Raw genomic sequence first — 21,070 nt, 5'->3', positions numbered from 1 at the left:
CAGTCAACCCTTTTCTACTGGACCCTTCCCGGTACCCGGAGCCCCACGGGCGCCCATGTCTTTCGGGGGTGAGGGTGGGGCCCAGATCGGAGATGCTGTGAAGGTCGTACAAGGCGGAGGCCTTCTCCCCAACCCCAGGGCAGGTAGCTAGTTCTGTTTTCAAAGATTCTCTCAACTTCTCCACCCCATCTTCAAATAAACAACCGCTCAGCCCCCACCAGGCACGAGGATGGGGGCTCCTCAGCCCTGTTTGCAGGCAGGTGTGTGTTAAGAGGAGGCAGCAGCTGCCAGAGCTGAGGGTGACGGGGCATGGACCTCCCCCTGGCACCCTGGTCCCCCAGGTGGTCTGCCGGTGCCCCCGCAGGCACCGTGGGGGACAGGCCCCTGGGAGAGACGACGAAGCACCAGAAGCCAGCTTCCGCAGTTAAACCTTTTTTAATGGGAGAGAAAGTCGTCTCAGCTGCTTTTCTTCCCACAGGCAAGCGTGGATGAGCCACTGCACCTGAACAGCGAACACTGACGATGCAGCTACTGCCTCACCGGTCACCGCGTGGGACAGTGGCCAAGGCTGGCTGGACGGGACCAAGCCAGCTCCCTGGCACTCGGACCCAGCAGACGGAAGCCTGGAGGGCAGCACTGGGAAGGTGGGCTGGGGCTGGAGAGGTCCGAGTGAAGGGTCCCCGAGACCCCCATGAGGGTGCCACAGTGTCTCTGCCATGGCTGCCCCGGGCCCCCAGAGCTGGGACTGCCTGGCTGAGGCACAACAGTGAGGCAGGCTGAGCCTGCCTCTCGCTGGTTCCGGGCTATTGCTCGCCTAGGGAAGGTGTTCTAGGGACCTCCGAGTCATGTGACACCCTTCACTCAAGGGAAGGGAGGGAGGGAGGAGAGGGCTCCCCTGGGGAATGAGGCGGGTGAGAGGGAAGGAGCTGGGCTGTCCCCGGTCTCCGGCCACTAGGCACCAAGCCACACCAGGTCCGTGAGGACCCAGCACCCCCCCAAAGGTGGGGCAGGGAGGTGCCCTGTAATGTCGCAGGAAACCGAGGGTGCAGCAGACAATGCCACCTCTGGGGTCCCCCGGGGGTGAGCTCTGCACGCACCTATGTCTCACGGCTCCTGGAGGGGAGCTGCCCCCCGAGTTGGAGTGTGGGAAAGGCGACAAAAATCACAGCTTCTGAACAAGCGGCTGGGAAGTTACTGGAAAATTTGGTCAAGTATAAAAGGCATTACTTTTACGGAACCAAAACTAGCTTATATGTTTGTAAATGTTTTCTGAAACACATTTTCTCTCACGTCCACCCACCCCCCTGACTCGCCCCCAAAAGGCAGCTGGGCCTGCTTCCGGAGCTGCCCGTGAGCGGGGCGGGAGCCCAGGGGAGCGCGGGGCAGGCCCGTGCCCAGGGGGCTGAGGGCGGCAGAAGGCACGAGCAGCAGCGGAGCCCGGGAGCCCGGGAGCGTGGGGAGGCGGCCGCTGGCCGGGAGAGATGAGACTCGGCTCAGGAACCAGCGTCTCAGTCCTTCCTAACTACACATGGCCCCCGGGCCCGGCACCGGCCAGGCCGGGTGCGCCAGCCGGGCCGGTCACGGTGGCAGCGCGTGCTGCGCAGCCGGGGCGGAGACGAGAGGGGGCGGGCAGAGCCGCGTGCGTGAAGGCGCGGGGCGGTCAGACGGAGGAGGAGGCAAGAAAGAAGGCCGCCTCTAACGTTATATATTAAAAATATCCATAGTTCTTGTGCACAAAATTCCATCACTCACACACGAGTCTGGCCCCTGCCTCCCCTGCCGGGCCCAGGAACAGCCTTAAGAGAACGAGGGTGGTTTTCCTTTGCAAGAGCTGAGGGAACAGCCGCGCAGTCTTTATGGACCTCGAGAACTGGTGACCCCTCCCCTCCCCCTAGCGTCTGCCTGGCTGGGCGCTGAGATGGCCGGACGCACGGGGGCCGCCCGGTCACTCGAGCCTCCGCTTGGACGGCGGGATCAGGTGTGGGGGCAGGTCAGCGGGCAGCTCGTGGCCCTCCAGCTTGACCTTGATGAGGTGGTTGGCCAGGGCGAACTCCTCGTCGTCCAGCAGCCCGTCCTTGTCCACGTCGGCCAGCTTCCAGATCTTCCCCAGCACCGTGTTGGGCAGCTTGGACTTCACCATCTCCTTCTTGGCGTTGGCGCCCGTGATCTTGCCGTTGACGGGCGACAGCGTGTAGAAGATCTCGTCGTAGGTGGGCTTGTCTTTGCCCACCACCCACTCGACGTCGTCGATGCCCTCGCCAGCGCCCTCGCCGTAGCCGTGGCCAAAGGGCCCGTTCATGGTGCCGTCGAAGGCGCCGCCCTTCACCACCTGGGAGGGCATCAGGGACTCCTCCTGGCGCACCATCACCATCAGCCGCGCGATGTCGTTGGCCAGCATGTCGTCCACCGTGTCCAGCAGCTTGGGCTTCAGGGCCTGGAACTTGCTGAAGTCCTGGGTCTGCAGGAGCTCCTGTGGGGGGCGGGGAGGAAGGAGAAAGGTGGGTTGGGCCCCTCCCAGACTCCAGCGCAGCGGGCAAAGCAAGGGGTCCTGAGAGGGGGAGGGGGTTCCTGGCCACAGCCCCAGCCACTCAGCAGCTCAGGCAGCTCTAGCTAGCCCACCGGGCCCGGCTGGTGTGGCTCAGTGCGGGGGCGGGGGGGAGGGGGGCGTGCGGCGCAGCGCCAGCCTGTGAACCGAAATCGATTCCTCGTCGGGGCACGCGCCTGGCTTTCTCACCAGGTCCCAGGGTGGGGGCGTGTGAGGGGCGTTTCTCTCCCACATCAGTGTCTGTCGGGAGGTGAAAACAGTCCCGTCCTTGCGGGGCGAGGGAGAGGGTCGGCTGGGACGAGGCAGCCCGCCCTGCACGGCCCCTCGTCCCCTCGCTGCCCAGGCCGCCACCCCACTCCCCTCAGGAGCTGGGTCCACTCCTGCGGTTCGGGCGGCAGGTCGGTGACTAACACTGTTAGGAGCCCCCCCGCCCCGGGACCCCCCCGCCCCCGCCGGCCCGCCCGGGGCACACACCTGCATCTTGCGGAGGCTCGGGAAGTCGCCGGGGGATATCTGGTGCTCCCGCTCGATCTTGGCGTAGATCTCGCCCAGGTTGTTCACCAGCTCTTTCTTTTTGCTCTCTTTGCCGAAGACGTTGGGCATCTCCTTCTTGAGGGAGCTGATGATGTAGGCGTGCACCTGGGAAGACGGGGAAGGGGCCCCTGGTCACCCAGTCGGGAGCGTGGCGGGCAGCTGGCTCCCCAGAGAGCGGGACAGCGACGCGGGAGGCCACAGGCCGTCAGAAGCCCACGTTCTGCCGACACACGCGGCGGAGGTGCAGGCCCCCACCGCCCCGCCGGTGCAGACACGCGGCCACGACGCTGAGGTCACAACACTCCCCTGCAGCCTGAGTGATGCTCCTCTTGGTCATCATGAAAGCATTGGGGATGACTGTGGCTCAGAAACACCCCACAAGGCTTTCCCCAGGTACCGTGCTTACACACCTGCCAGCTCAGGGCGGCACACCCTCTGTCCCCCACAGCGGGCCATGCTGGCAACCCTCCACGGGCACCAGCCCCGCAGATCCTCCGCTTTGCCCAGTGACCTCCGGCTGCCGTGGGCTGCAGCCAGCCAGCCTGCACCCCCTTCCCCCAGATTCCACCCTTTCAGATGCCCTCCACTGGCCCGACCTTGTCTGTCTTGGCCCGGGGGCCTGGTGGAGAACCGCCGAGGGCAGCGGGCCCATCACGGGGTCGCAGCCAGCCAGTGGCCTAGAGAGAACCGCTCACTCCAGGACAAGGAACAGCAGGTGGGAGCGAGGCGGGAGACCACGGGGTTTCCCAGGCCCGGTGACTCAGTGCGCCCGCAGGCCAGGCGATTACACAACCACTTCAGTGAACAAACGGGCGGACCCAGGTCTGCCCTTTGTTCTGCCCTAGGAGGAGGCTGGGCCAGAGCTCCGGCGGCCCTGCCAGGAGAGGCGCTGGGCACGGGAGGGGGGCTGCCCTTCCCGGTGGCCCGAGCAGGGGCTGCATCGGCCTCTCCTCCGTTCCCGGCCTCTCCCCCTTTAGCTCAAGATGCCCCTTGACCCTCTGAGGCCAGGAGCCAATCACTCAGGTTTTCTCGGAGGTTCCTTTCTTAGAACAAGCTGCTCTCGCCAGGAAGGTTCCAGAAGTCGCTGCTCTAGAGAAAGGTGCAGCCCTGCAACTTCACTCTGCAGGCAGATCCCCGGGGGGATCACGTTCACGTGCAGACTCTGGTTCAGCAGGGCAGAGGGAGGGCCCGAGACCCCACCTTCTGGCACGCTCCCCTCTGCTGGCCCACGAGCACTCTGGGTAACCAGGGTGGAGGCACAGCCCGGCAGGGAAGGGTACGGGTCAGTTCTCATTGTTCAGGCCCAACGCTACCTGACGCCAGGCCTCAAGACAGCGAGGGGTGCCCTGGGCCACCGTGTCCTGTCCACAGAGGAGTCTCCGAACCTCAGGGCTACCCATGGGCAGCTGGCTCCTTGGAGGCAGGAGCACGGCCCGCCACCCAGCGGGGACGCCCCGTCCTCAGTCCTGGGACACTCGGGAGCCAGGGCGACTGCTCCACCGGCCACAGCGCTGCCTCCTCCGCCGCAGCCGCGACACCCACGGACGCCCTCCCACCCTCCGCACGCCCGCCGGCTCTCCACCACCGTCTCATCAGAGTCGGTCATGCACAAGGGTCCCTGCTGGCCGTCACAGCCGACCAGCAGGGGCTGAGGGCCGGGCTCTATGCCTCGAGGACCAGGGATCCTCATGTGACTGCTGACCCGACTGGACACTATGCAAAGTCAGATGTCCTCAGGGAACACGCTCTGTTCCTTTGTGTCTGAAGGGCCCTGGTGGCACTTCCCAGGCCCACGGTCTCATGTGCTTGGTTGGACACTGAGATTCCAAACTCCTGGCGACTCAGACGCTGCCAGCAGGCCCTGAGCTTCCGTGGAGGGGCAGGGAGGGTTCTACAAGGCCTCTGGGGGCTGAGGCCACCCGGCGCTCCCTCCAGGCCCACGGGCTCAGAACCCACCTCTCCACCAGCTTCCTCTCCTGGCTGAGGCATCAGCTCCCACCAGAGGCCCCGCAGGCCGAGAGCGCTCCCCAGCTGTCTGCTCCTGCAGCAGCCCGGGGTCTCCCCAAGATGATACAAATCCATTGCTGTTTATACCATCTAACCAGTGCTAGCAGGGTGAGAACTGGTTAGTCCCCACTGCGTCCCCAGCACTCAGCACGTGCTGAGGGTACATCAGCGCTCCAGAGACCTGGGCAGGGCACTGACTGGCGTAGCCCAGTGGGTTGGGCCTCATTCTGCAAAGTGAAAGGTCGCCGGTTTGATTCCTGGTCAGGGCATTTGCCTGGGTTGTGGTTTTGGTCCCTGGCTGGGGTGTATAAGAGGCAACCGATCAATGTTTCTCTCCCTCTCTTTCTCCTTCCCTTCCCCCCTCTCTAAAAATAAATGAAATCTTTATTAAAAAAAAGAGAGAGAGAGACCTGGGAGGGGGAGCCCATGAGGCCTTAACCGCATGCCCAGCCACTCCCACTCCCCAGACTGCCTGTCAGCACCGTGGCGCCTTCCCGTGTGAGGTTTACGCGCATGGAGGAGAACCTCACTCGAGGCTGCACCCACGGGAGCAGGGAGGACCGGCTGGAATGCAGAGCAGGGTCACGGGCACCCCACAGGGCAGGGCAGACCCACCCCGGGCCCCGCCCGGTCTACCTTAGCCAGCCTGGCCCTCTTGATCAGGTCGTTGAGCTTCCTGAGGGCGGCGTTCCGGGGCAGGGACTGGATGTCTTTGAAGAGGTCCTGCTCCTCGGCCTCGAAGAGCTTGCGGTTGTCGGGGATGAGGAGCGGGTGCGACCAGAAGGAGCCGATGTAGACGCGCACCACCTCGGGGGTGTTGATGATCTTCCCCAGGGACCACATGAGGGCGCCGTACACCCGCATCAGCTGCTGCGTCTCGATCTGGTCGGCCTTGTTCAGCACCACGCGGATCTTGTCCTCGTGGTTCTTGAGGGCCTTGATGACCTCCGAGAACTCGTCGGAGATGTCCAGCTTGTGGGCATCGAAGAGCAGGATGATGCGGTCCACCCGCTCGGCGAACCACTCCAGGACGGCCGCGAAGTCGTACCCTGCGGGAGGAGAAGTGTGAGCTCGGGGCCTTGGGGGGCAGACCGACCTGACCCGGTGGTACTTCCCCACCTGGGGTCATCTACACTTCCAGAATGCTCTCACACGGACAGCACAGCAGCACCCCGAGGGCAGGGTCCCCAGGTTCCCCCCATTTCTGCACCCACCCGGTAGTGCTCCTACCCACGCAGCACCTGGCACTAAGAGATGCTTAGAAATAAATAATGCAAAGGTCAGAAAGCCCCAGCTCTAAAGTGGGTCAGTCCACGGCAGGAGTGAGGAGGGGACCCCGGCGGCGCGGCCGAGCACTGTGTGGCGAGGACCGACTCGGGTGCCGCCAGCCGAGTGCCCCAGCACGGCGGTGCCAGCGAGGAACGGGGGTGCCACGTGCGGCTGCCGCCGCCCAGGCTCCCTGTCCTGCGGGCACCTCAGGCCTCCCCGCCCGGGGGCTGGCACACTCACGGCCCGACCGCAGCTTCTGTGAATGAAGTTACGTGGCACAGACCCCCCCCCAGCTGCGCTGCCCGAGGCTGCCCTCGTCTCCCACGGCAGCTCAGTGGCAAGGCCTGCAAAGCCGAAAACACGAAGTCTCCGACCCCACAGAACCGAGTGCGGTGACCTCTGCTCCACGAGGAGCCCATGAGGCGTGGGGCCACTTCCCACTCTGGGCCTCGAGGGTGCCTCTGGAGGAGGGGCCGCACGGGTGAGGACCGGGGTTCCTCCTCTCGGGACAGGACGGTCTCGCCGCAGCCACACTCGCGGCGCCCCAGCGGCCCCAGCTGCCGGGCGGCAGAGACGAGTGAGAAACACTACGAGTGCCTTGTCCTTCTCCCCGCCCCACACCCAGGACTGGAGTGCTCTCCCGGCCCCGAGGACTGGAGTGCTCTCCCGGCCCCGAGGACTGCAGTGCTCTCCCGGCCCCGAGGACTGCAGTGCTCTCCCAGCCCCGAGGACTGGAGTGCTCTCGAGCACCACGAGGAGAGAGGAGCTGGGGCGGCTTCCGTCTCTGAGCCCCGCGGGTGGCCTTGCTGCTGGACGGTTATTTTTCACACAAGCTACCTGGTACCCGATTTACGCCAGCGGATTTGGGGGTTTCTCTGACAGCAGTTGAACAGTGTCCTACTTTGTAATTACGCCTCTTCTTCCGCTGCCCCCAGAGGAAATGCAAATTCTCTCTCTCCTTCCAGGAGCCCCCGGCGGTGGCAGGAGGCCCCCTGGGAACAATGCCTGAAGAGTCTCCGGGAGCCGGCAGGCCCCGCGCTGCCACTGCCACTGCCGCTGCCGCTCTGGCTGATTCCGGACGAGCGCCCTCGCCCGTCACCTGCTGCCCACGGGACCCCCAGATGCAGGCCCGCCTTCCTCCGCACCACCAGGACGTCCAGGAGTGCAGTCATGCTCTGCCGCCGCCGCGGCATCAGCCGAAGAAGCCACCCCTACGGAGGAGAGCTGGGGACACTGTCCAGAAACCAGCCCATCAGATGCCCGCTCCCCTCCGGCCAGGTGGGGACGCAGACCTGCGTTTTCTGGACTGTGGGGGCAGAGGAGTACGCACAGGTAGAGGAGGACACCTAAGAAGAGGACAAAGTGTCGAGGAAAGGCCCAGGGCGACCTGCGGGGCACGGGAAAGGCAGTCCTTGTCCTTGGGAACCTGGGCGGCAACGCGCACACCCGGGGCTGAACGCAAGTCCACAGCCCGCCCCCGGGGAGCCGCCGCCTCCATCGGGCCAGAGCCCGGCCCCTGCCTGGTCAGCTGATAAACCTGCGGCCACCAGGCCCTCCAGGTTCAAGTGTGCTTCCGCGTGGCCTGTGCGCCTGCAGCCACGGTCCCCCCAGCCCCTCCCCAGGCTAGGGCACTCGGGAGGAGCGCAAGCTTTTAACGAAGACAGCTCTGGAGTCAACTCCCGGCTCCAGCCACCAGCTCTGTGACCTTCAGTTCTTAACTTCTGAGTTACTCGGTCTTCACCCGGAAAGTTTGAAAGCCAGTTCCTCCTTCTAACCTCACAGGAGGCCCTGGTGAGGCCAAGTGCTGGGCTCCGGGCCCTGGAGTGACCCCCGAGTCGGGCAAATGAGGGCGGAGGTGACCGGGCCCGAGCCCACTGGAACAAGGGCCAGGCTGCCTGGGGTTGCGTCACTGGCGGAGAACGAAGGGCGACAAGTGTTGGGTCTGGCTCTCCGAGGTCAGAGGCGAGTTTTCGTATTTTGGCAAGACACTGAAATTTAAGGAAGACCCCGAAACTTAAGGAAGACCCCCCAAACCACGGCTTCTGTCCGCTCAGCACGGCAGCCTGTCCAGGGTGGCGATGGGCAGCCCCCTCCCGCCCCGGCACACCAGGAAACAGGATGCTCTGATCAGAAGCTGCTACTCAGCTGGCCGGGGCTCCTCCACAGGGTGGGGGTGAGGTGGTGGGGGTGAGGTGCGGCAGGGAGCAGCAAGCCGCCGTGACTCTGAACTTGTGACTCTGAACTTCAGTCTGGGCAGGGGAGCAACCAGCTCCTGAAGGCCAGGGCAGCTGGCTGGCAGTGACAGGGCCCCGGACTCCCTGTGCTCAGTGTGGCCGGGCGTGGAGCGAGTGCCAGCCTGCTCCCGTGACAGCTGCCAGCAAAGCAACCCTCACAGGCTGCGGGCTCCAAAGTACAAGGCCCTGTGGCCCCAGGCACCGAGCAGCTGGGTGCCAGAGCCCCGGAGGAGACGCCCAGAGCAAAGCCGTCAGGAGAAAAGGACCGAGGAGCCGGCTGAGCAAAGCAGGGCAGGGAGCGCTGCCCCCCGCTGGCGAGTCCGCAGGGCCCTGCGCTGCCTTTTATGGAGGCCTTTCAGGGCTGGGGCCGGCTCCGGCTCTGGACACGGGTCAGCACTGAGAGAGCGGTGACTTGGGACTGAGCGGCGGCTCCCTCTCGGCAAAAACGAGGCCCCCCTTCTCCCCTCTTCAAACTGTTTGTCTTCACACCAGCACAAGTTCAAATGACCAGAGTCCCACAGCTGGGGAGAGGGGCGCCCTGATGGGCTGGGCTCCAGCCCAAGTTAGCTTTGGCCCAGAAGTGAGGACTGGGGCGGGGAGTGAGGTCACCCCGACACTCCACCCTGCATGGCCTCAGTTCCCCCCTGCCCCCCCCCACCAATGGTGGGGGGCCAAGCGCAGGGTGGGGAAAGGGGGAGGAGGGGAGCGAGGCACCAGACTCACTGCCTGCAGAACCCCAGCCCCCAGCCGGAGCCAGGGCCCCGCCACCGCCCGCCCACCCACCCGCACACCCGGTTCCTCGCCAGCACCTCAGCTTGCAGCCAAGGGAGCGAAGTCCATTTTCTGCAGGTGAATGAAATTTCCTGTTTATTATGGAAAACACTCACTTTTGGTGAGGGAGACACAATGGCTGGCCAAGTCCACCCACAGGTCACGAAAAGGGTCCCAACACTGAGGCTTGTGTGGTGTCGCCGTAGGTGTGTGAGCATGCATGACCAGGCGGTGGCCACCGCCAGGCCCACCCCTTGTCCCTCACCCCCCAACACCTCCCTGGGCTCGGGAAACGGCCTGTCAGCAGGCACCTGGGCGAGACCGAGAGCACCTATCAATCCGTGAACCAGCCAGGCGGCCACAGCCCCCTGCAGCCCAGAGCTCCTGGGCAGGTGACAGGTACGGGGACCAGCGCCGGTGTCCCGCCCCCCCCCGGCCCCACCCAAGACAGGGCCCCCTTCAGGCTTTGGGACACACTGGAGGTCAGCCTCAGTGGCAGGCTACAATCAGGCACCAGCCTCCACCGAATGCACGGCAGTCCCACAGCAAGTGGGAAGCCGTGGTGTCCCTGGTGGGAGAGAAGACCGCCCCACCCCATGCAGGTGGGGACACGGGTCTGCAGCTCCGTGCTCCTTGGGCTGCGGGGCGGGGCAGGGAGGGTGCCGACACCACTGCTCCGTGAAGGACGCGGACGGTGCGGCCCGAGGGGTGAGCCGGCAGGGAAAGGCTGCCCTACAGGGCGGGTCAACGCCAGGCCATCTCCGACAGGGGCCAGCTCTGGCTCAGAAGGTTTCAGGACCCCGAAGACGTCACGGAATAATAACGTAAGCCAGTCACAAAGGACAGATACAGTTCCACCCACAGGAAGAACCCAGAGGTGGTCGCCGGGCGCCGCTGGAGTAGAAGGGGTCAGAGGTCGGCAGGTGCAGAGCCTCCGTGTGGGGGGGACAAGGACATTCTGGAGACGGGCGGCGGCGGTGGTCACTGGGTGCAAAGGTACTTAACCCCACCGAAGCACTGTGAGCTCAAGATGGTCACGCCTCGTGCTGCGTGTACTTCACCCCCGCCCCCGCCCCTGCCCCCGCCCCTGGGATGTGGGGCAGAAAGGCGGGGCCCATCGGGCAGTGGGGACGAGGCCCTCGCCTTGGCTCGGCTCCCGGGCCCCCCTCAAGGGGTCTGCCCTCGCCTGGCACCCAGGCCCGGCGGTGGCGCGATGGGATGCCTCCTTGCCCGACCCACACTCTCCAGGCACAGGTAGTTCCAGCAGCCGGGTGGGGGGGGGGGGGGAAGCTGCTTCATACATTCCGAAAGTTTCTAGAACACGAACAATAGAGGGTTTGTCTCCAATCACCTTCTGTTTCCTGCCATTCAGTCTGCAGGCCCGGGTGTTTCTGGCCACAGCTCTCCCATCACACCCGCTTCCAGCCCGTGCTGGCCCGGGGGGCACAGAACAGAGACGCGAGGGCTGCAAACCGGCCCCGGGAGGGCTGGCCACCGAGCCTCCTCAAGCCCAGGTTCTTAGGAGACGGCCTGCTCCCGTGCAGCGCAGTGGTGAGCAGAGGGGGCCTCCCCGGGCCCCCTGTTCACCTGGGGGAAATGAGGAAATTAAAGTTCGCACTGTGCACAAACGCTTGCAGCAGCTTTACGCAAAACTGCCCCACACGGGACACCCCAGCGCCCTTCGGCAGGTGCATGAACGGGGAACAAGCGGGGCCGTGCGGCCGCTGGATGGTGGCACAGCACAGCAGGAGCCGACCACTGATGCCCTCGAGTCCGGGGGGACCTCAAAAGCACAGGCTGAGTGAAAGCAGAGACAGGCACCCCGACACGCACTGCAGGGCCCCGCTCACGAGGCTCCGCGAGGGGCACACTTCGGGGACAGGCGTCAGCTGGGTGGGCGGCCCTGGGCCAGGGCGGCTGCACCATGGCTCGAGGAACCTTCCGGGGTGACGGGAACTCTCTGTCTCGGTCCTGGCGGCGGTCACGTGACTGCTTCAGAGAGCTGGCGCCCGAAAAGACGCGTGTCGCTGCGCGTGGCGTGGGCCTCAGGAGATCTGCCCTACCGGCACGGACGGACAGGGGCCAGGAGGGAGGACAGACGGACTCTGGAATCGGGCCCACGTTTGAATCCTGAACCTTCTGAACCACCGGCGGCGCGACCCCCCCGCAAGGCCACATTCCCTCTCTGGGCCTCAGTTTCTTCACCTGCAACGTGCAGGCGTCGCGTTCCTGGGACGCCCAGCGAGCGCCTGGCGCCCTGTAAGCACTGGGGGAACGGCCGCCAGTCCTCGCGCACAGGACGCGCAGTTCGGACTCGAGACGTTCGGCGTCCAATGGTGCGTAGGCAGCGGTCGCTTCTACAGCGTGAAGCGAGCCTCGTACGCCAAATATAAACCGAACATTTGTGGGCGCTCAGGCCAGCTGCCACCCAGCCGGCCACCAGGCTGGCAGCCCGGAACAGGTGCCGGCACCGGCTGGTACCGCTCCTCCGCGGGCCGAGCAGCCCACGCCCCTGGCAGAGGGGGCAGCACTCCCGGGGAGGGGCTCGGGCCAAAAGCTGTCTGGCTGGGGAGGTGCAGGGGAGGTGGCGGGAGGGGAGGCAAGCTTTCAAGAGGGCGCTGCACGGGGGCCCAGCGCCCAGAGGAGACCTGGAATCCGGAGGGAAACCCCGCTGAGTCAGTGCCTCCCCGCCCTCCGGCTCCTCCAGACGCTGGCCGGGAAAAGGCCTTCCTCCTTGAGGTCTGGGAATCCCTGGGCTTTCCAGTGTCTTTATTCTCAATCAGCTGACACTCGTACAACATCTAACTGTGCACCAGGGACTAGGACGAGAGCTCCCCACGCGGAAACGCCCGCGAGCCCGGACAAGGCTGGCTGGCTCTACTGCCGCCCTGTGCTACGGTGCAGCTCCCAGCGGCAGGGCCGCTCCGGGGACCCCAGCCCCGACAGTGCTCGCCTTCCATCACTGACTGCCCTGGGCGCTAGGCCTCCCACCAGGCCTGTGGGCAAGGTCGTGACGTGTTCCACAGGCTGAGAATCCGTGGCGACACACTGGTCTGGACGGCTTTTAGGGGTGGGGCACCCCAGGAGGGGGCTCGGTGGGGCAGGTCGGCACCTCTGGGTCAGAGGGCTCTGCCTCGGGGGGCGGGGGGGGGCCATGCCCGACTACGAAGGAGCCGACTGGCTCCTGGTCGTGGATGGACCCTGGGAACCAGGGCCAGTGAGCGGAAGGGCAAGGGAGACCCAGCCGGCCCCAGGTGACCCGCTGGCCCTGGCCAGGGCCCCTACTGCCAGCCCACGATGGCCTAAGGCAGAGACCAGGGGAAGAAAGAAGATCCCAGCACTGCAGTTCCAGGCCCAGGACCTCGGGGCCACTTGTGACAGTGGGCTGTGGGGGGAGGCGCTGCCGGGGAGCCCAGGCGCCTGGGCCAGGACGGACCGAAGGGGCGCACGGCCTGTCTGCCCCAAGCCCCCAGGGCTCCTGCACCCCAGAGCACCCCGTCGGCACAGTGTGGTACAAGGACAGCTTCTGCCGGGTTCCAGGCCGGGCGCCGACGCGAGAGCCCGTGTGACACCTTGAGCTGTTCCCTAACTTTGCTCAGCCTCCGTTTCCTCTCCCGAAAAGCGGCAGCTCCCTCGCGGGCGCAGCCTCGGTGGCAACCGCATGGAGCGGGTTCCCTCGGCAGAAAGGCGGGCACAGGGCTGGCCGGGCTCCGCTCTCCTGGTCCAAGTCCGCACCACACTTCCCTGCCGGCACAACTTCCGGGGGGACGGACGCTGGAAAGCGCTGGGGCAGCTCTCAGCCAGGTGGCCACGATGGGGACAGGGCACGGGCCGGGTCCCTGCCTCCTGGGCCAGGACTCCCACCCAGGGCGCCTCCCACGGCTGCCGCTAAGGAGCCTGATATGACCGTGCGGGTGGCTGGCGACGCGGAAGCCGAGGGCACGGGTGCAACCAGCCCCAGGTGCCCTTTGGAACACCTGTGGCCGTCACCCAGGCGGCGCTGGGGAACGATCGCTGTGTCCGCAGGTCGCCTTACTCTGCTGACTCAGGGGACGTTATCTTTCAAATTGCTCGGGAGATAAGCACCACAAGGAAGTGAGGCCGAGACCGCAGCGACTCTCAGGGTCTCTCGCAGAGAGAGCCTGGGCCGCGTCCCGGCGGCTCTGGGCCGTGTCCCGGGGGCTCAGGGCCCAGGCGGCTCCTGCTTTCTCTTCACCGACAGTATTGCTCGCACACGTTAGGGACACGGGAAAGGGGAAAAAGTCTGAGGGTCCAGGCAGACAGGGTGGGAAATGGGAAGGGCATCATGAATTGGCAACCCTAACGCACAGGCACGCTCCAGAGGACGTTTGTGAGTTTCCAGGGAGCGAGGGCGGCGGCCGCAGGCGCTCCTGCTGCCCGCCCGGGACCCACAGATTCGGCCGCTCTATCTTTCTGCGCGGGAAGCACCTGCTGTCCACGCCGGTGGCCGAGGGAGCCAAGAGGCGGCGGCCGGGGAGCCTGGAACACGCTGCCCCACTCCGACTTCCCCTGCTGGACTCGGCGACACGGGACCTCTGCAGCAACCGATGGGTGGGGCCTCAAGGAGAAATCCACTCCTTTTCCATGCACCCAAAGGCCACCACCCCTGGACCCACACCCCAGAAGGACATCCAAGAGGCCCTGAGTGATGGCCTTCCTCTTGCAATAACATCCTGACACCAAATGTGTTTCACAGCACATCCCAGCCTGGAAACTTTTCATGAAACATGTTAAGCCAAGACCTCCAGGGCTACAGAGGGAAAGGAATGGTCTAGTAAAATCAGTCTGATCTCCCACCAGAGCGATGAGCTCATCTTTAATCCACTCCCTCCTTCCTGTCCCTGATGGGGTGGGCGGGCCTTCTGTGGCTGCCCAGGGACCCAGGGGGCGGCGCCTCACACCGGAGAGGAAAAGGCAGGCCCCATAGGTGGAGCGGGGGAGTGGGGTACGCTAATGGAGTCTATATCCTGCTGCTGGCTAGGTATCTGCCCTCTGCACAGGCAACTGGGGGGCCAGGGCTGCCTTCGGGCCGCATCACACACCCTCTCCATGGGGCTGGAGGACACCCCGAGGCCCTGCTCTGGGGAGGAGAGAGGAGGCAGGGCCTGGGAACCTCTTTTGCCAAGACATACACTCCCGGCCTCTCAGCTGGCCACGTCTGGGGGCACAGGCTGAAGGGTCAGAGGCAGCGGCAGGGGAACTTCCCAGCGCCGGTCAAAGACGGCCGTTTCTGAGTTCCCTCTTACGTGACCGCAGGGCCACAGAGCCCTGAACTCTTCCCCTCAGGAACCTGAACTCCCCGCTCTGAAGGTCACACGGAGGGTGACCTTCTGGGAAGACGAGCTGCTTTTCCTGAACCACTGTCCCTCGTCCTCGTGAGACGGAAGACGCGCACACCAGCTGCCCCGGGCAGTGCTGGGAACACCGGGCGAGGCCCATCAGGAGCCCCCATCAGAAGCAGCCCCTCCGCCCACCCCGCCGGGTCCTTAAAGAGACAGTTCTGTCGAGACTCAAAGAAGTCCCTCCTAGCCCTGGCTGGCGTAGCTCAGTGGATTGAGCGCGGGCTGCAAACCAAAGTGTCGCAGGTTCGATTCCCAGCCAGGGTACATGCCTGAGTTGCAGGCCATAACCCCCAGCAACCGCACATTGATGTTTCTCTCTCTCTCTATTTCCCTCCCTTCCCTCTCTAAAAATAAATAAATAAAATATTAAAAAAAAAAAGTAAGTCCCCCCTAGACAGCTCAACCCTGGAGGGAGACGGAGATGGAGATGAAATTCCCCCTGGAGGGCCCTCCCTTCACAGGAACTGAGCCCGACGTTCCGGCCTCGCTCTGGCTCGGGACGAGGCTTTCGCTCGTCGGGCAGCTTTCTTAGAACCAGGTCGGAGCAGTCATTGCAACAAGAGAACACTGGCCCCCGCCTGGTTAGAAGGGGCCCCTAGCTCTGCTCCCCTGAACTCCTGGGACGTCGGCACACGCGGGTGGGGAGCTCAGCTCGGGCAGGCTCCGCAGGCTTGGACGCCGTCCTGCAGGCGGGGGCCCAGGGGCCGGGGGAGGAGGGGGAGGTCTGTCCGCACCAAGGACCCGCCGGCCCCTCACAGTCACGGCAGATGCGCTCTGTCCCTCAGGCCTCAGGCCGCTGGCTTCTCCTGCGAAGCTCAGCACGCCAGGCAGCCTGAGGGAAAGGGGTGTAGGAGAAATCTGCAAGTTAATGATGAACAAACTGTTCCCTTGTCCTCGGCCCCTCTGAATCTGCTCTCTCGTTTCAGTTTCACATTCGCGGCTGCAGGCTCCACGCCTGGCCCTCGATAGCATCAGCAGCCGGCCCCCCTGCTCCCCAAGCTCCCCACCCTTCTGCAAAAAGGCTGGGGGTGGGGCAGGGGCGGGGATAGTGCAGACGGCAGAAACTGAACCCCGATCAGGCACATCCTGAGCCAGAGCTTTAGGAAAACTTGGCAAAATTGAACCTAGAATTCACACAACTCGAATGGGCCTGGTGCACTCAGTCAGCACCGAGGCCTTGCACCCAGGGAGGAGCAGGCGATGCTGACACTGAGCAACACACAGCCAGCCGGAGGCCCCACCTCCCAGCCCCGCCTCGCTTCCCAGCGCGCTCCGGGGGTTGCAAAAGCATGCAAGTTACGCAGCACTGGCTGTGGTCTCACGTCACAGCTCTTGCAGCCTTAGCGAAGGGCGCCAAGGAGGGAAGCGGTGCCCACCTGCCAGGGCTCGGAGCACTGTGAACACCCGAGGCCGACGGGGAGTGGGCTCTCACTCGGACAGGGGCGGAGCTCAAGGGGGGCATCCAGTCGCATTCCAGGTCACACGGAAGCAATCTGACCACCTCAGGCACCCCGGGCTGCCCCAGCCTGTTTACCTCTGCTGATGCGCTGCTTCTCTCCAGACAGGATCCCCGGGGTGTCGATGATGCTTATGCTGTCCAAGACCGGGTTGGGCAGCTGGGCGCACATGAACCTGCACGAGAGCAAGAGCCGGGAAGAGAGAGGTCAAGACTCAGTCACCGCTGCTCTGAGGGCCCCGTGGTGCTTCCTGTGCGCCGTCGCTGCCTCTGCTTCCCCTCCCAGGGGGCACGGAGCTTAAAGGTTTTCCTTCATCTTACTTGCCACGGGTGGCCAGCAAACCGTATACATTCTCTTTTCCCATATCCAAGCAGCGGACTCAAACTGATCCGCATCAGCATATTCTCATGTGAGCTTTCCCCCAGAGTTCAAGAGTTCGGATTTCTGATGTGTCAGTGGAAATTGCACAAGCCTAGGTCACCATTCGGTCCCAGAAGGGAAGCAGAAAGGCGACACCAGAACTGTGGGACTCCATGTTACGATTTTCAACCACTGGCGATGTTTGCACACACAGAAGGGATGGTCCTTTCCTCCTGCTGCTTGCGTGCAGCCCCACCCCCTGCACCCGGCTCTCCGGGGGAAGGCACAGACGGCAGTGGGTGGCCAGTGGAGGCTGGAGGACCACGTGGGCTGGTGGGTGGGCAGGACACAGACGCCCCTCTCTGAAAAGCCCAAGTCTGCAGTGGAAGGATGAAGCCACGGCAAGATCAGCAGCTGGTGAGGGAGGGCCTAGCGGCGTGTGCCTAGTTCCCACTGGGCTTGAACAGCCCAGAACGGCAGAGGGCTGTCCCAGCTGACAGCAGAGATGTTTGGCTGGACGCAGGAATGGCTCCTTTAACAACTTCTCTGGAAAAGGTATTGTGAGCAGAGAAAACACTGGCCCAGTGGCCGCAGGCCAGCTTAAAGCTGCCTTTCCAACAACGGGGAGGAATCGGAGCTGATTAGCTTCCCCTTTCAGCCCCACCCCCAGGTGCCCAGTGGCCCACAGGCCAGCGGTGAGAGGTGCTACCTGCAAACACAACAGAGCAAAACCAGCTGACCCACAGGGCGAACACACCTTGGACCTCAGCCTCCCCAGCTGCCCGCTGCATAGCCCGTGCGCCATAAACCAGGGCGTGCCAGACCCGGGGTTCCCGCTAGGGGACTCCCTGGAGAGAGGACCGGACTGAAAGGATGTGATGAGATAAAGCCGGCTCTGGGTGGTCCATCACATGCGTGAAAATGCCTTACGGTGAGCCTGCTGAGCTAACATCTGTCAGGGCTCAGAGACAAGCGCTGTGCAAAGCCCAGGAAACGGGGTGGGAAACACGCAGAGGGGCAGAAGGCAGCACAGGAGCACCCCTCCCATATTCCCAACGAGGGTGTCCGACAACACACTGCACCCCGCACCCCGAGTGGGCGGCAACAGTCACGCAGGGCGCTTTCACAGCGTGACCTTAGGACCCTTGACTGAGCCAGGCAGCCCTGGGGCCGCTCCATCCGACTTTTATCTTAGAACAGTCACTTAAGAGAGGAAGCGCCCGAAAGTCAAGTTCATGACTCAATGGGTCTCTTGAAGAGCGCTGGGAGAGGCTGTGTCAGCCAGAGAAGAGCCCCCTTTGTGTGCCCTGGCTAGCCGGGGGCACAGGCTGACACGGCTCAGGCCTCTGCTCCAGTGCGAACCCAGGCCCCCACCCTGAGCTTGATAAGGACCCTTTCAGCAGGGCCTTCTAGCATTTGGAGAACCCTCTGGAGATGGGGTGGCGGCAAGAGGGAAACAAGTGCGGCTGTTGCGTCCTGTGGCACCAGCAGCAGCCGAAGCGCCTGTCTGGGACCTGACATTCCCGAGTTCCCTTTCCGCCAGATGGGAGCAGCGGCCATGGCCGCACAAACACGCGTCCACTTGCTGGGTGAGCTCGAGAACTTTCCTGAACTAATGAGACGGGGGTCGCCCGGGTGTCTAAGGTCCCTTCCAGCCCTGAAATCTTAGGTCTGCAAATGCAAACACACAGGCCCTATGCCCGTTTCTCCTTCCAGAAACCAGGTTTGCTCTCACAAGCAGAAGTGGAGACCCGAGGGCAAATGAGACAGGTACAGCAGCCCTCCCTCCTAGGCTCCTGAAGTTCTGCATGAAATAGAAACTTAATCATGCTTGGAATTCCCAGCGGAGCAGCCAAACTTTCCACAAGATCGCACCGCACCCACCAGCCAGCAGTCTGAGCCAACCCCCTATCTACAGGCGGACACCCCACTTCTGCAACACCAGCCTCCTTCGGAGAGGGGCCCCGGCCAGGAGGGCCTGCCTCTTCGGGAGTCTCACAAAGGGCTTCGCAGGCCCTGCCACACGCAGCTGCCGCCGGCTGTGACAGGAGGACAGGCTCAAAGGTCCGCGAGGGCACAAGAACAAGAGCCGCCTCTCTTCTCTGCTAATGGTCAGCTCTGCGGCGGGAAGCAGGCCTGGCCCCGGCTCCGCTCGGACTGGGGCGAGCTGGTCCACCCCATGCACTCGGGCAGTGTCTGGGAGGGACTGTGATCTCACGGGGCGGAGACCTGGAAGGCAAGAGTCACAGCTCTCACCCAGACCCAGACTCTGAAAGGCATGTTGCGTCACTCCTTGAATGGAGAGCGGCAGAGAGGGCAGATCTGTGAAGCCCCTTCGTGAGGCCCACGGGGGTGGGGGCTGACCAGGTCCTCCCCATTCCTTTGGAGAAAAGTGAGTTGGGTTGTTGCACTCCTTAGAGAGGAGGTGAATGAGTTTTATCCGTAGCGCTGCGAAGGTTAGAATCTTAGAGGATTGATTGCTTTCATCACGAGAAGGCAGGTTTCATCCGTCTAACTGGGGAACCTGAGGCCCCAGTAACTTAAGGAACCTCCTAGTGTGTCTAGAAAGGGCCTCAGGGTCTGAACCTCATTCCAGGACTCCCAAGGCCATTCCCCGATGGTGCTTCCTGTAACCCCTAAGACAGCACTATCCGCCCCATCCCATTCGTCCGCAGCCCCAGACAGACCCTCCCAGTTCTCCTACACAAAACCACTAGCCCCAGGGGAGACACAACGCAGCGCAGCAGTAAGGAAAGTGACTAAAAGTTTCACCATATTTTTCCACTTAAGAAACACACCCTGGAGGAGGAAAAACGTGATTTGAATGAATTAGGTGTGTCCAGTCTGGGGGAAGCTGGTGGAGACAAGACTAACCCCCGGTTCTGAACGAAGGAGGAATGGGATCTGCCAGGGGTGGGGGGCGGTAAGAGTTCAACTGATAACCTAGAAAATTCTTGGGGGATGACCGAAGCCGGGGAAGCCGGTGACGCCCACTCCCAGAGCCCCAGGGGGGATTTCTATGGGAGGCGGCAGGGGACTCTGTACCCTGTCCCAGGGAGTGGTTGCTGAGGGTCTCGTCGTGGCCTTGGAGACAAAGGACTGCGGAGAGGCGGCCGCGGGAGGGTCGGGACCCGAGTGCGGCGTCGGGGCTCGGGCCGTTCCCCCTGTTCCCCCGGGCAAGAGGAGAGTACCTGTTGAGGAAGGCGTTGCCGAAGGCGTTGAGCTTGCGGAAGGGGCGCCGCGGGTCCACGACGAGAGCGTTGCCGGGCACCATGCCCTCGGTGGGGCCGTGCATGACGGCGATGAAGGAGTCGGTAGTGGGCTCGGGCCCGATGCGCATCCCCGGGAAGTCCTGCTCGATCAAGTGCCGGATGAAGGTGGTCTTGCCCGTGCTGTACTGGCCCACGAGCAGCACCATGGGCTTGTTGTCGAAGTCAGCGTCCTCCAGAGCCGGCGAGTGGAAGTCGTGGAAGCGGTAGTGCTCCTCCAGAGGCAGCAGCTTCTGCGAGTACAGCTGCCGCAGCCCTTCGGCCACCGTCTGGAAGAGCTCCGGCTCCTTCTTGCGGCGGGCATCCTTGCTGACCCAGCTGAACATGCTGCCGGAGACCGGGCTGGCTGCTGCCGGACAGAGCGGCGGCTGGCAGCAGGGAGAGGGCGGGCAGCCGAGGCGGGGCCCGGCCGGCGGAGGGGCGTAGGGGAGGAGAGGCTGAGAGGCGGAGAGGATGCAGGGCGGCCGGGGAAGGGGCGGGGAGGGGCCGGCACTGCGCAAGCGCGCGTCACAGGCCGCGCGGCGCCCTCTGGGGAGTGAAGCCCGCGCCTCGTCTGGCGCCCTTTATAAGGCAGGTGTCCGCGTTCGGGCACGCGCCCGGCAGGCGGGGCAGGGAACTGGGTGGGGGAGGAAGAGTCCCGCCCGCGGACCCCACGCCACGTCGTCCCTCCCCCGCCTCCCATTGGCCGGTTGCAAATATCGCGAGCGCCGCCTGCTCGGCTCCCCGCCCCTGTCCCGGGTGCCGTGGCAACCACACCGGTTTCGCCTCTCACGGGAGGGGCGGTTCGCGGAAGTGCTGCGGTTGGGGAGGGGGGAAGCGGTGGTCGGGAGCGGGGAGGTCTGGGGCCTGCGTGCCTTCCAGCGCCCGCCCGCGAGACGCCCAGTTGGACACCCCAGCTTCCTGGCTGCGCGCCCCACCCGCGGTCTCCCCTCCCCACCCACTCCCCGGGCGGTGCTCTTCCGCCCACGGGTTCAGAATCCCCGGAAACTTGGGAGGACCCCGGAGGCTGCCTACACTCTGCTCTGCCTTTCCTTGCCTCCTCCTCTCTCGACCCTGCTTCCCTGACACTTCCTCTCATCTCCGCATTTTTGTCCGCTTTGGGGGAGGGAGTGGCAAGAAAGGTTGTCTGGGAAGCTGAACATCCAGGGCGGGGCGGTGACTAGGGCAAGAAAAATGGGGAGGGAGGTAGAGGAGGCCAATGGGGAAAGTCCGACTTGCAGCAAGAGGTCCCCTTAGGCCAAAAGGGCTGGGACAGGGACAC

At 64.2% G+C, this 21,070-nt stretch overlaps 1 protein-coding gene across 1 annotated transcript; it reads right to left on the bottom strand.

Annotated features, from left to right (window-relative positions):
- Positions 1 to 1,689: 1,689 nt before the first annotated feature.
- On the bottom strand, positions 1,690 to 20,333 carry EHD1 (EH domain containing 1). Its single transcript, XM_045854967.1, has 5 exons — positions 19,732 to 20,333; positions 16,258 to 16,355; positions 5,723 to 6,135; positions 3,020 to 3,184; positions 1,690 to 2,470 (listed from the first exon to the last, which is right to left on the bottom strand). Exons 1-5 carry the CDS (start codon positions 20,133 to 20,135, stop codon positions 1,946 to 1,948), a joined length of 1,605 nt encoding a protein of 534 aa, XP_045710923.1. The 5' UTR covers positions 20,136 to 20,333; the 3' UTR covers positions 1,690 to 1,945.
- Between the last annotated feature and the right edge of the window lie 737 nt (positions 20,334 to 21,070).

This window comes from Phyllostomus hastatus, unplaced genomic scaffold (assembly GCF_019186645.2).
Source record: "Phyllostomus hastatus isolate PE091 unplaced genomic scaffold, TTU_PhHast_1.1 phas_scaffold_11, whole genome shotgun sequence".
NCBI lineage: Eukaryota > Metazoa > Chordata > Mammalia > Chiroptera > Phyllostomidae > Phyllostomus > Phyllostomus hastatus.
This window is presented reverse-complemented; position numbering and strand designations above follow the sequence as displayed.

What these genes read in the sequence shown, in the direction of transcription:
- EHD1 (XM_045854967.1), bottom strand. Translation starts at nt 20,135, where the DNA reads ATGTTCAGCTGGGTCAGCAAGGATGCCCGCCGCAAGAAGGAGCCGGAG. An exon ending in GGCAACGCCTTCCTCAACAG is followed by an intron (nt 16,356 to 19,731) that starts GTACTCTCCTCT and finishes GCTCTCGTGCAG; the next exon opens with GTTCATGTGCGCCCAGCTGC. An exon ending in CGAGCCTCCGCAAGATGCAG is followed by an intron (nt 2,471 to 3,019) that starts GTGTGTGCCCCG and finishes CGCCCCCCACAG; the next exon opens with GAGCTCCTGCAGACCCAGGA.